The 13,904-nt window shown below is 42.4% G+C and overlaps 1 protein-coding gene across 1 annotated transcript in view; it reads left to right on the top strand.

Annotated features, from left to right (window-relative positions):
- Positions 1–12,261, top strand: part of zgc:110789 (Xan_ur_permease domain-containing protein) — a 39,041-nt gene extending 26,780 nt beyond the window's left edge. The window contains exons 6-14 of the mRNA XM_036977920.1: positions 3,026–3,185; positions 4,964–5,145; positions 5,661–5,781; positions 6,452–6,608; positions 8,269–8,522; positions 8,678–8,842; positions 9,482–9,590; positions 9,779–9,874; positions 11,814–12,261. Coding sequence (XP_036833815.1) covers positions 3,026–3,185; positions 4,964–5,145; positions 5,661–5,781; positions 6,452–6,608; positions 8,269–8,522; positions 8,678–8,842; positions 9,482–9,590; positions 9,779–9,874; positions 11,814–12,067 — 1,498 coding nt within the window. The 3' untranslated portion in view covers positions 12,068–12,261. The remainder of the gene's footprint in view (positions 1–3,025; positions 3,186–4,963; positions 5,146–5,660; positions 5,782–6,451; positions 6,609–8,268; positions 8,523–8,677; positions 8,843–9,481; positions 9,591–9,778; positions 9,875–11,813) is intronic.
- The last annotated feature ends 1,643 nt before the right edge of the window (positions 12,262–13,904 follow it).

Genomic DNA, 13,904 nt, shown 5'->3' with positions numbered 1-13,904 from the left:
CCGTCATTGAAAATAAGAATTTGTTCTTAACTGACTTGCCTAGTTAAATAAAGGTAAAATAAATAAAAACATATATATATAAATTACTCATTATTTAATTGAATGATTTTCTATTTTTGTGTCACAATAATTCTCTATAACCTACACTTTCTCATTCTGAATTTATAATGCGAGTGAGACGGGTGTGGCTTCATGTTCAATAACCCCACGAGCAGCCACTCCAGTGTGTTTCATGGTTGCAAAAGAAGGAGGATGCAAATGCCACCACAATTTAAGATCGACCCATACAGTGCATTTGGAAAGTATTACAGCCTTATTCTAAAATTGATTAAATTGATTTTTCCCCCTCATCAATCTACACACAATATACCGTAATGACAAGACAAAAACAGGTTTTTAGAAAGTTTTGCAAATGTATACAAGCAAATGTATACAAAAAAAACTATCAAATGTACATAAGTATTCAGACCCTTTACTGAGTACTTTGTTGAAGCACCTTTGACAGCGATTATAGCCTTGAGTCTTCTTGGGTATGACGCTACAAGCTTGGCACACCTGTATTTTGAAGAGTTTCTCCCATTCTTCTCTGCAGATCCTCTCAAGCTCTGTCAGGTTGGATGGGGAGAGTCTCTACACAGCTATTTTCAGGTCTCTACAGAAATATTCGATAGTCAAGTTTGGGCTCTGGCTGGGCCACTCAAGGACATTCAGAGACTTATCCCGAAACCACTCCTGCGTTGTCTTGGCTGTGTGCTTCTGGTCGTTGTCCTGTTGGAGGGTGAACCTTCGCCCCAGTCTGAGATCCTGAGCACTCTGGAGCAGGTTTTCATCAAGGATCTCTCTATCTTTCCCTCGATCCTGACTAGTCTCCCAGTCCCTGCCGCTGAATAACATTCCCAAAGTGTGATGCTGCCACCACCATACTTCACCGTAGAGATGGCGCAAGTTTTCTTCCAGATGTAATGCTTGGCATTCAGGCCAAAAAGTTCAATCTTGGTTTCATCAGACCACAGATTCTTGTTTCTCATAGTCTGAGAGTCCTTTAGGTGCCTGTTGGCAAACTCCAAGCAGGGTGTCGTGCCTTTTACTGAGGAGTGGCTTCCGTCTGGCTAGAGATGGTTGTCCTTCTGGAAAGTTCTCCCATCTCCACAGAGGAACTCTTGAGCTCTGTCAGTGATCGTCGGGTTCCTGACCAAGGCCCTTCTCCCCCGATTGCTCAGTTTGGGTAGGCGGCCAGCTCTAGGAAGTGTCTTGGTGGTTCCAAACTTCTTCCATTTAAGAATTATAAAGGCCACTGTGTTCTTGGGGTTCTTTAATGCTGCAGATATTTTTTGCTACCAGATCTGTGCCTCTACACAATCCTTACTTGGATCACTACGGACAATTCCTTCAACCTCATGCCTTGGTTTTTGCTCTGACAAGCACTGTCAATCTGTTATGTAGACAGGAGTGTGCCTTTCCAAATCAATTGAATTTACCACAGGTGGACTCCATTCAAGTTGTAGTAACATCTCAAGGATGATCAAAGGAAACAGGATGCACCCGAGCTCAATTTTGACTCTCATAGCAAAGGGTCTGAATACTTATGTAAATAAGGTATTTCTGTTTTTTATGTGCAAATATTTCTGAAAGCCTGTTTTCACTCTGTCATTATGGGGTATTGTGTGTAGATTGATGAACATGTTTTATTTAATCTGTTTTAGAATGAGGCTGTAACGTAACAAAATGTGGAAAAAGGGAAGGCGTCTGAATACTTTCTGAATGTATTGTACACTACATAACCAAAAGTATGTGCACACCTGCTCGTCGAACATCTCATTACAAAACCATGGGCATAAATATGGAGTTAGTCCCACCTTTGCTGCTATAATAGCCTCCACTCTTCTGGGAAGGCGTTCCACTAGAAGTTGGAACAAAAACAGCCCCAGAACATTATTCTTCCTCCAACAAACTTTACTGTTAGCACTATGCATTGAGGCAGGTAGCGTCCTCTTGGTATCCGCCAAACCCAGATTTGTCCGTTGGACTGTCAGATGGTGAAGCGTGATTCATCACTCCAGAGAACGCATTCCCACTGCTCCAGAGACCAATGGCGGCGAGCATTACACCACTCCAGCTGACGCTTGGCATTGCGCATGGTAATCTTTCGGCTTGTGTGCGCGGCTGCTTGGCCATGGAAACCCATTTCATGAAGCTCCCGATGAACCGTTATTGTGCAGATGTTGCTTCCAGAGGCAGTTTGGAACTCATTAGTGAGTGTTGCAACCGAAGACATAACATTTTTACACGCTACACACTTCCGCACTCGGTTTTCCCATTCTTTGAGCTTGTGTGGCCTACCACTTCACGGCTGAGCCGTTGTTGCTCCTAGATGTTTCCACTTCAAAATAACAGCACTTACAGTTGACCAGGGTAGTAATTTGATAAACTAACTTGATAAAAAGGTGACATCCTGAGAAAGTCACAGAGCTCTTCAGTAAGGCCTTTCTACTGCCAGTGTTTGTCTATGGAGATTGTATGGCTGTGTGCTTGATTGTATACACCTGTCAGCAACGGGTGTGACTGAAATAGCTGAATCCACTAATTTGAAGGTTATGTACTGTATTTAAGTTTCCTCACTTATTTTATGGATAGGAGCAATTCTGATGACCCAAAGTGATAGTAAGGTATATGGAGCAAAAGCTGAGAGACCTCACACAGAGCACAGGTCACCTGAATCCATAATCATGCAGGCAAATGCTTGATGAATCATTATTCAGAAAAGCCAACCATCAACCCAGTCCCAGATCTGTGTAGAACATGAAGATGACAAAAGAGCCAGTGTTGCCGTTTCATCTCTGGTCCAACCATAACCTCCAACTACTACTTCACAAGACAAGTCGGCTTCTGATTATACTATAAAGGGGAAGAATTCCTTATGTAACAGTCTAAAGATTCAAGCCAGAACATCTCATCTCTGCAATTTGTGATTTCAGGTATCTGTCTTTACTCTCCCCTCTATCTCCCATCTCTCTCTATCCCTCAGACTGCCCATTGTTCAGGGGGGTACCTTTGCCTTTCTAGCTCCCTCCATGGCTATGCTGTCAATGCCAAAGTGGACATGCCCTGCCTGGACCCAGAACGCTTCCCTGGTCAACACCACCTCTCCTGAGTACATAGATGTGTGGCAGAGCCGCATGCGAGAGGTGATTTGTTTTTAACTAGTCAAGTCAGTCAAGAAGAAATTCTTATTCACAATGACGGCCTACCAGGGAACAGTGGATTAACTGCCTTGTTCAGAATCACAGATTTTTGCCTTGTCAGCTTGGGGATTCGATCCAGCAACTTTTCGGTTATCTGCTGCCTTTTAGTAATGTGATTGTCATTTAGGAGATACTTTATATTTGTCAATGTAAAGAAAGAGAGCAAGTTTGATAATTTTTTGATAACCCTTGATACACCAGTATCTAAACTCAGCAAAAAAAAGAAACATCCCTTTTTCAGGACCCTGTCTTTCAAAGATAATTAGTAAAAATCCAAATAACTTTGCAGATCTTCATTGTAAAGGGTTTAAACATTGTTTCTCATGCTTGTTCAATGAACCATAAACAATGAATGAACATGCACCTCTGGAACGGTCGTTAACAGCTTACAGACGGTAGGCAATTAAGGTCACAAGTATGAAAACACAAGTATGAAAACACTAAAGAGGCCTTTCTACTGACTCTGAAAAACACCAAAAGAAAGATGACCAGGGTCCCTGCTCATCTGCGTGAATGTGCCTTAGGCATGCTGCAAGGAGGCATGACGACTGCAGATGTGGCCAGGGCAATAAATTGCATTGCCCGTACTGTGAGATGCCTAAGACAGCGCTACAGGGAAACAGGACGGAGAGCTGATCATCCTCGCAGTGGCAGACCACGTGTAACAACACCTGCACAGGAACGGTACATCCGAACATCACACCTGCGAGACAGATACAGGATGGCAACAACAATTGCCCGAGTTACACCAGGAACGCATAATCCCTCCATCAGTGCTCAGACTGTCCACAATAGGCTGAGAGAGGCTGGACTGAGGACTTGTAGGCCTGTTCTTCACCAGACATCACCAGGAAACAACGTTGCCTTTGGGCACAAACCCACCGTCGCTGGACCAGACCGGACTGGCAAAAAGTGCTCTTCAGTGACGAGTCACGGTTTTGTCTCACCGAGGCCTGTACTCTGGAGAAGGATCGATTTGGAGGTAGAGGGTCCATGTGTCACAGCATCATCGGACTGAGCTTGTTGTCATTGCAGGCAATCTCAACGCTGTGCGTTAAATGGAAGACATCCTCCTCCCTCATGTAGTACCATTCCTGCAGGCTCATCCTGACATGACCCTCCAGCATGACAATGCCACCAGCCATACTGCTCGTTCTGTGCGTGATTTCCTGCAAGACAGGAATGTTAGTGTTCTGCCATGGCCAGAGAAGAGCCCGGATCTCAATCCCATTGAGCAAGTCTGGGACCTGTTGGATCGGAGGGCCATTCCCCCCAGAAATGTTCGGGAACTTGCAGGTGCCTTGGTGGAAGAGTGGGGTAACATCTCACAGCTAGAACTGGCAAATCTGGTGAGGAGGAGATGCACTGCAAAAATGAGGAGGAGATGCACTGCAGTACTTAATGCAGCTGGTGGCCACACCAGATACTGACTCTTACTTTTGATTTTGATCCCCTCTTTGTTCATGGACACATCATTCAATTTCTGTTAGTCACATGTCTGTGGAACTTGTTCAGTTTATGTCTCAGTTGTTGAATCTTATGTTCATATAAATATTTACACACACAAAATAAACGCAGTTGACAGTGAGGACGTTTCTTTTTTTGCTGAGTTTACATATTGTATACACATTAATGTGTTTCACATGAAATAGGATTAAATACTATTACTCGTGTTTATTGATGTGTGTTTGCTCATGTGGTGTGTTTGTATTCCTCTACAGCTGCAGGGCTCCATCATGGTGGGCTCTTTGTTCCAGGTGCTGGTGGGTTTCTCTGGCCTCATCGGTTTCTTCATGCGTTTTATTGGCCCCCTTACCATCGCACCCACCATCTCTCTGATTGGCCTGTCCCTGTATGACTCGGCTGGAATGAGCGCAGGGAACCACTGGGGCATCTCCACTATGTGTGTAAACTCCCCACAAGCCTGTAGTTATCAACTGTTGAACTGGGCCCATATCCACAGAGTCTCAGAGTAGAAGATTTGTCATAAGTGCTGAGAAGAGAGACATTTTACTCTTACTCTTATGGGTAAAAAGCTATGCATGAAGCCTCTTTAGTCATAAGAGTCCCACCTAGACGACAGGTATTTAGGAGACCTCATGAGCTGTCAGAACCAGTTAAAGAAAAATCCACTCTCAAATGATATATATTTTTTTTCATTAGTCTACTGTTGCATGTAAGCAGTCAAGTTTTCAAGATAATGGACTTTCAAGAAGCAAAGTGTCACTTTCCACATCATCATGATGATGTGACACTTTACATTTTGGGACTGTATCAGCAGTGGACTAATGAAAACAATACCTAAAGAGCAGATTGAGAGCGGATTTTGAGTGGATACTAGAAAAATCTTACCCATTCTAAATGCACCACTGGATGGCTCATTCTGCTTTGTGAACAGAGTTTTTCTCTTTCCTACAGGACAACTGCTCTGATCATCCTGTTCTCCCAGTACCTCCGACACATCCCTGTACCATTCCCCACATACAACAAGACCAAGAAACTCCACACCTCCAGGATCTACATCTTCCAGCTTCTCCCTGTACGTCCATTGGAAAATAAAGGACTAGATTCTATCAGAACCGCACTAGCCGACATCTGCACAGTGGTTGTTTTGGAGGTGTCGGAGGTGGAAATGCGTTAGCTGTCAATCCACATGTGGCTCCCTGCTTGACATTGCTATTGGATGAAAAACTACACCCGACTTTATAGCCGACAAATCCCATGCAGCCATGTAAGAAGTTCATGAAGCTGCGCTACAAGTTCAACCACTCAAATGCGTGATGTTCTATTGTCTACACCGCAATTAGACTGATAGGCTATAAATCCTCCCCCATCCAAATTCACATGAAAACATGCACTAGCCTGTCATAAATTCGGATAATCGATAGAGCCTACTCTCTCTTTCACCGTTTTGAACTTCTAACGCGGTAGGGATAATAAGGAATGGAGTGGTTGGTGTCACACGAGCAGCCACTCACTGATTTGTCAGCTCATACTGCAGTTACACCTCCAACAACGCAAAACTATCCACTACGCTCGAGCTGATTGAATCGAGGCCAAAGACTCAAAGTTGTTCATTGTTCACTTATGGACCTTATATAGCCCAAAGTTTTCCCTGGTCAGTTCCTGTGGTCTGGAAACACTCCTGGTCCTGATAATGACTGGTGTAATATTTGCATGTACAGTACTGTGTGTGACTTCTTCCTCAGGTGCTCCTTGGCATCACACTGTCATGGCTGATCTGTTACATCTTCACCATCTCTAATGTCCTGCCCTCCGAGCCGGAGCAGTACGGCTACCTGGCTCGCACAGACCTGAAGGGGGATGTCATAAGCCAGGCCCCCTGGTTCAGATTCCCATATCCAGGTACGAAGCACAGCTGCTCAGTGGGATCATAAGCAATAACTCCATAACCTGATATTCAAGTTTTTCCTGGTACTTTCATATGGTCAGAAAAAACTCAGGGCTTATCACAATCCTAACCCAACCTTCAGTAGTTAGTGCTGTATGAGTAACTAATATGTATGGTTTATCGATTATGGAACGTGCCTTCCGAAATTATTCAGATCCCTTGACTTTTCCATATTTTGTTATGTTAGACTTATTCTAAAATGGATTTTAAAAAATCCTCAGCAATCTACACACAATACCCCATAATAAAATAGTTAAAATAAAAAACAGAAATACCTTATTTACATGAGACTCGAAATTGAGCTCAGGTGCATCCTGTTAACATTGATCATCCTTGAGATGTTTCTACAACTTGATTGGAGTCCACCTGTGGTAAATTGACTTGGAAAGGCACACTCCTGTCTATATGAGGTCCCACAGTTGACGGTGCATGTCAGAGCAAAAACCAAGCCATGAGGTCGAAGCAATTGTCTGTAGAGCTCATAGACAGGATTGTGTGTCGAGGCACAGATCTGGGGAAGGGTACCAAAAAATGTCTGTAGCATTGAAGGTCCCCAAGAACACAGTGGCCTCCATCACTCTTAAATTGAAGAAGTTTGGGAACAGCCAAAGCCCAGCCAAACTGAGCAATTGGAGGAGAAGGGCCTTGGTCAGGGAGGTGAACAAGAACCCGATTGTCACTCTGACAGAGCTCTAGAGTTCCTCTGTGGAGATGGTTGTCCTTCTGGAAGGTTCTCCCATCTCTGCAGCACTCCAACAATCAGGCCTTTATGGTGGAGTGGCCAGACGGAAGCCACTCCTCAGTAAAAGGCACATTACAGCCCGCTTGGAGTTTGCCAAAAGGCACCTAAAGACTCTCAGACCATGAGAAACAAGATTCTCTGGTCTGATGAAACCAAGATTGAACTCTTTGGCCTGAATGCCAAGCGTAGGGACTGGGACTAATCAGGATCTAGGCAAAGATGAATGGAGCAAAGTACGGAGGGATCCATTATGAAAACCTGCTCCAGAGCGCTCAGGACCTCAGACTGGGGTGAAGGTTAAACCTACCAAAAGGACAACGACCTTAAGCACACAGCCAAGACAACACAGGAGTGGCTTCGAGACAAGTCTCTGAATGTCCTCTGAGTGGTCCAGCCAGAGCCCGGACTTGAACCCTATCTAACATCTCTGGAGAGACCTGAAAGTAGCTGTGCAGCAACCTGACAGGGCTTGAGAGGATCTGCAGAGAAGAATGGGAGAAAATCCCAAAATACAGGTGTGCCAATCTTATAGTGTCAAACCCAAGAAGACTTGAGGTGTCATCGCTGCCAAATGTGCTTCAACAAAGCACTGACTAAAGGGTCTGAATACTTATGTAAATGTGATTTAATTTATATTTTTTATAAATTAGCAAACATTTCTAAAAACCTGTTTTTGCTTTGTCATTATGGGGTATTGTGTGTAGATTGATGAGGAGAAAAAACTATTAAATCAAATTTAGAATAAGGCTGTAACCTAACAAAGTGGAAAAAGTATAGGGGTCTGAATACTTTCCGAAGACACTGTATATGAATAGAAATACAATACATTTGGGTATGTTAACTGGAACCCCTTATTCTGATTCCAATCTCAGGTCAGTGGGGTTTGCCAACTGTGAGCCTGGCGGGAGTGTTAGGGATCTTGGCTGGGGTGTTATCCTCCATGATAGAGTCGGTGGGGGACTACCACGCCTGTGCCAGACTATCAGGGGCCCCTCCACCCCCTAAGCATGCCATCAACAGGGGCATTGGCATTGAGGGGATTGGCTGTCTGCTGGCTGGGGCCTGGGGCACGGGCAACGGAACCACCTCCTATAGTGAGAATGTGGGTGCACTGGGCATCACCAAGGTGAGATGGGCTAGAGGCTATTTTTCATTATGACGATCTGCAATACAATTTTTAGCATATTATAGATAAATCAATGCTTTTTGGAATATGGAAGTTATACAAGCTATTGGCTGTTATACAGTCTCAACAGACATGGTTATTTCTTTCTCTCTCAGGTGGGCAGTCGCATGGTGATCGTTGCTGGTGGGGTATTGATGATCATCATGGGACTTTTCTGTAAAATTGGAGCAATTTTCACCACCATCCCCACACCTGTGATTGGAGGAATGTTCTTGGTCATGTTCGGGGTCATTTCTGCAGCTGGAGTTTCAAATCTGCAGGTAAACGCAGTTGTCTAGGTTTATTTACACGTTGAATAGTACAATGACCACTATAGAGACATTTTACATATGAAGGCTTTTTCAGTCATGTCTTACCCGTCATGGCTTACCTTTCAGTTAAATTGCCAGCAAAAATATAATAATCAGATTACTTTTATATTCAGAAAGGATGTTTGTAAAAAAATGCATTGTTTTCTCAATGACATTCAATTCACCATCGAAGAAAGGCGGAAGTTTAAATTTGTTCCACCTGAGCGAGTCTGATCACAAGTCAGAGACCACTATTCTGACACACCAAATGAGTTTGATGGATTGTATTTGTCTTCTTCTAATGCTGGTAAAGGTAATCCAAAAGTAACTCAAAGTAATCAGATTGCATTACTCAGGTTGGGTCATTCAAAAGTTACGTTAGAAATTACAATTTTGGACAAGTAACTTGTAACTAACAGATTACATTTAGAAAGTAATCTACCCAACTCTGCTTGTAGGGTTGCAAAATTCAGGTAGCTAATTTCAAAATAAGCAAGAAATCTGTGAATACGTTTTTGGTACAATGTTTTGAAAGTTATTAGAATTAAAACAACCCCAATGACTTTGTGGCGTTTCTCTGTCAACTCTTCTCTGCTTATCATTTGACAGTACGCAGACATGAACTCCTCCCGGAATGTGTTTATCTTTGGATTTTCCATGTTTTCCGGGCTTGTCATTCCAAACTGGATATTCAAGAACCCGGATGCCATAGCAACAGGTATCAGAGCAGATAATGCATGAAACACTATGAATAAGAAAATTCACAATTCCTTACAAAAAAAGCTGGGTGGAAAAAGCTCGGCAGAAGAACAAAATAGAGGGCAAGTGGAGGTCATGTTGCTGAGATCTGAGATTCCTCTAGTATGTGACTTGGCCCAGTGTGATGAACTGTATTCTCTTGGTCAGGTGTGGTCGAGCTGGACCAACTGCTGCAGGTGCTTCTAACAACCAGCATGTTTATTGGAGGCTTCTTTGGGTTCTTCCTTGACAACACCATTCCAGGTAAGCTTCCACCCAGGAGGACCAGCCTGGTTTCATAGACTATATGAAAAATCCAGGACACTCAACGAATGGTTACTTAACGCAAAAAGAAATGTATAGCAACCCAAAGGTTGCATGTTCGAATCTCATCATGGACAATATTAGCTAATTAGCAACTTTGCAACTACTTACTACTTTTTAGCTACCTTGCAACTACTCGAATCTCATCACGGACAACTTTAGCATTTTATGCAGATTTGAACTAATTGCAGTTAACCATGACAGCCTTTATAATAGAATGCCTGTGACCACACACATCTAAATAAAGCACTTGGGATTTTTTTTTATTTAACTAGACAAATCAGTTAAGAACAAATTCTTATTTACAATGACGGCCTACACCGACCAACGCTGGACCAATTGTGCGTCACCCTATGGGCGTCTCAATCACAGCCGGTTGTGATACAGCCTGGATTTGGACCCAGGGTGTCTGTAGTGACAACTCTAGCACTGAGATACAGTGCCTTAGACCGCTGCGCCAATCAGGAGCTGTAGAAATAGAGTGAAACAGGCATTCTATTTTTTGCTCTATTATAGTGGCCACTATAGTAGGGAAAGGAAAGGGTCAGTTGTACAACTGAAAGCATTCAACTGAAATGTGTCTTCCGCATTTAACCCAACCCCTCTGAATCAGAGTAGACATAGATCAAGTGCCCAAGGCTACATGTGTGCAAAAATAACATTCACTGAGTGAAACATTTAATAATACCCCCTTACTCACACACAAGTGTTTACTGTCAAGTTCAACACAAAGCAATAACTTTGCGCTACACTGCACATTATTACATTGTACACCTTCTGCCTGTGGACATCTGTTCTACAATGTGCCAGCAGAGCATGATACCCTTTGTTGGCATAATTGAACTCTTTCAGGCAGAGAGTACACCTGGCATACCCCTTTTTATCCACTGTATTGCGAAAGGAGTGTGTGTGGTGTTCCTTTCACCTCTACAATGGCATCCAGCTTAAGCCAGGCCCAGCTCCAGCTACACTTAACTGTTTAACAAGCAACGCCTCATTTTCACCTAATTCTCTCATTCTGAAAATTAACCCCATACTGTAGAGGGAAAACATTAGTTCACATATAGTAGTTAGTTCGTTAGCTAGTTAACTAGTTAACAGTTCACACAGATTGCCACGGTCCAGTAAGCAACTAACACGTTATAACTTAAGGAATGGCAAGGAGTCATATAACGTTACCAGTTAATGCTATAATGAAATGATTAGGTTACTAATGTTAGCTCATCTGATGTTGTAACGTTGTCTGACTTTATTAGCCAGCTAATTTTCACACCATAAACTCAATTATTTAATCAGTTAATTTGGCTAATATTGCTCAACATTTCTCTGGCTAGCTAACGGATAATTCGATCCAGCTAGCAAGATACTTAACAATGCTAACAATACTTGTTCCATCACACTTTCTCCCTCACTTCAAACTTCCCAAATGGCAGTTTTTCTGGTTACTTTTCTCATCAGATCTACACAAATCACGTAGGTCACCTATTTAGGATTCAAAATTGCGATTGATGCCGCAAGGTGACTAGTTTGTATCCCTGAACTACTTAGAATGTTAGCTAACCTAAACTTTATCCTAACCCTAACCCTAACCTTAACCACTAACCCTAATGTTAGCCACCTAGCTAGTGTTGGCATTAGCCACCTAGATAATTAATACATACAGTACCATACAAACGTAACATTTCACTCATTTGAGTATCCCAGATTTGACTAAATTACGTCTCCAGTATGGGAGGATGGGGAACACTGTATCTATCCAACCGTTTCACATAGAGTAAAATGCACTAGTCCTCTTTCATGTCTACAATATCATAGCCTGTTCTCAGTCTCTGTTATGGATGAGTTGAAGCATTCTACTCTACTGCTTTGGGCAACACAGGCACCCTGCGGGAGCGGGGCATCATGGACTGGAACAAGATCCCCCTTGATGACTCCAGCAACACTTTGGAGAGCAGTGAGGTGTACAACCTTCCACTTGGAATTAGCTCTTGTCTCTCCTCCTTCTCCTGGGTTCGATATGTGCCGTTCCTCCCTCCAAATGCACCAAGCTCACAGGACGAGGCCAAGGTGGACTCTTTGGCGACCAAGCAGCAGCCTGTGAAGCCAGAGCCTATCAGATCAGTGGCCCTATGAACACTGTGTAGGACCAGACACGGGCTAAAACAACAACAATAAGAGAGGCAGCTCTCGTAATATGGTCCTCCCGTTCTGTTTTATTTTGTCTATTTTATACTCATATCTTGTAAAGATTTGATTATGCATTTTATAAATTAACTTTTGGCAATAATATTTGGCATTTGTGTGGTGTAAATACATTTTTGTTGTGATACATATATTTTTTTTTTTACAGTAAAGTGTTGTAAAAATATATATATATTTTAATGGACTTGTATTTTACTCATAACACACTGTATAGGAACCATATAATCATTTTTAAAGATTTAAAAAATAATAATATCCGTAAATATACAGATTTTTTTCAGAACTACATTTCCAAGTGTGTTCAGAGTAGCACTAGTAATAAACCTTTCCAATAGTTTTAAATACTAACAAAAATCTAAACTGCAATATGATTAAAATGTATCTCAAACTGTAATTTGGATTCGGCGATACGATAGTATAAGGGTAGCCAATGAAATCATTCTTGACACTATCTATAATGATTAATGGAAAAGTTTTGAAAAATGGAAACCAATGGAGCCCTGGAAATGAAGACGACAATATGTATCAGTAGAGTATCAATCCACAACATAGAGCTATCATTTATCTGTGAGGTTTTTCCTCAGCTGTCACTGTCAGGTCCTGCTTGATGGCTCTGTACAAGCTGAGAAAGAACTCTGCCAGTGGTCAGCACAGTGCACTCAAAGTCCTCCGGGCGCACGTGGCCCATGTGATTGGAAAGATCAGAGGTCAGGAGAAATGGAAAAATGTCTCACCTCAAAGAGTACATTTACATCCTCTATAGCGTTCTGAAAGGTGGGGTTTCATCATTGACACCATCTCTCTCTTCACTCTAACAGCTGGTGGGTAAAGGGCTGAATGAGGGAGAGAGAGAGAGAATGTTAACTCTTTTCTCTCTAAGTCTTGCCAAAGGTTTCATCGTGTGATGTGCTGCAGAGCATGTGGCTTGAACCATATTTATTGCATATTAATATTTGTCTAGAAAAGGCTAACATATGTATGTCATACTCTATACATGATTTATAAACACAGTGTGTTATTCTCACAGGGGAAAGACAAAGAAATGGGTTGCTTTGTGTCACACTCCAATTCAAAGAGTTGCCAAATTGAATGTGGTTTCACCTCTAAACTAAAATATGTGAGGAACGTTTATCAGGACATGCCTAAGTACTGACAGAATTATAGAACTGTAGGCAACAAAACCATAAGGGGGAAACATATGGTTCTCACTATCACATCTAGAACAAACCCTTAAATCATTATGATGAATCAATTGCAATGTGTTATCTAAGGGACTTTTCATGGAAGCACAGTTGTATGGCCAGGGTCACTGTTTCTTGTCCACATTTTCACCCAGCTCGGGCACGTCTACTACTGTCAGGCACGCTGTTTGAGCCTCTCTGCTTTCATCCTCTACTGAAGTAGTCTCCCCTGACATACTGTTACCATTAAGTAGCGACACAGTTCTAGAAATCTTTGGTAGTGAGCTGGTCAGCGTAAGGACGGAATCAGCTTCAGTGTCCTACTGCAAAGTGCCAGGAGATGGCATTCTTCTCAAACTAATGCCAGATGCCTCTCAGTCAATTCTAATACTGCCAGTCAAAAATGAACTAAGTTAACTGTTCTCCTTTAGGGTTTGTTTGAAAATGTACTTAGACCATCAATGCTACCTTCAAATGTCTACTAGAAGACAGTAGACAACGTAATATATAACCTTTCAAGTCAATTCCTTCAACTACAATTGCCACTGATCAACTGATGCTTCGCATGAATGCATAAAGCAATAGCA

This window comes from Oncorhynchus mykiss, chromosome 1, assembly GCF_013265735.2.
Source record: "Oncorhynchus mykiss isolate Arlee chromosome 1, USDA_OmykA_1.1, whole genome shotgun sequence".
Lineage (NCBI taxonomy): Eukaryota > Metazoa > Chordata > Actinopteri > Salmoniformes > Salmonidae > Oncorhynchus > Oncorhynchus mykiss.
The sequence above is the reverse complement of the archived record's forward strand: the minus strand, read 5'-3'. Positions and strand labels throughout refer to the sequence as shown.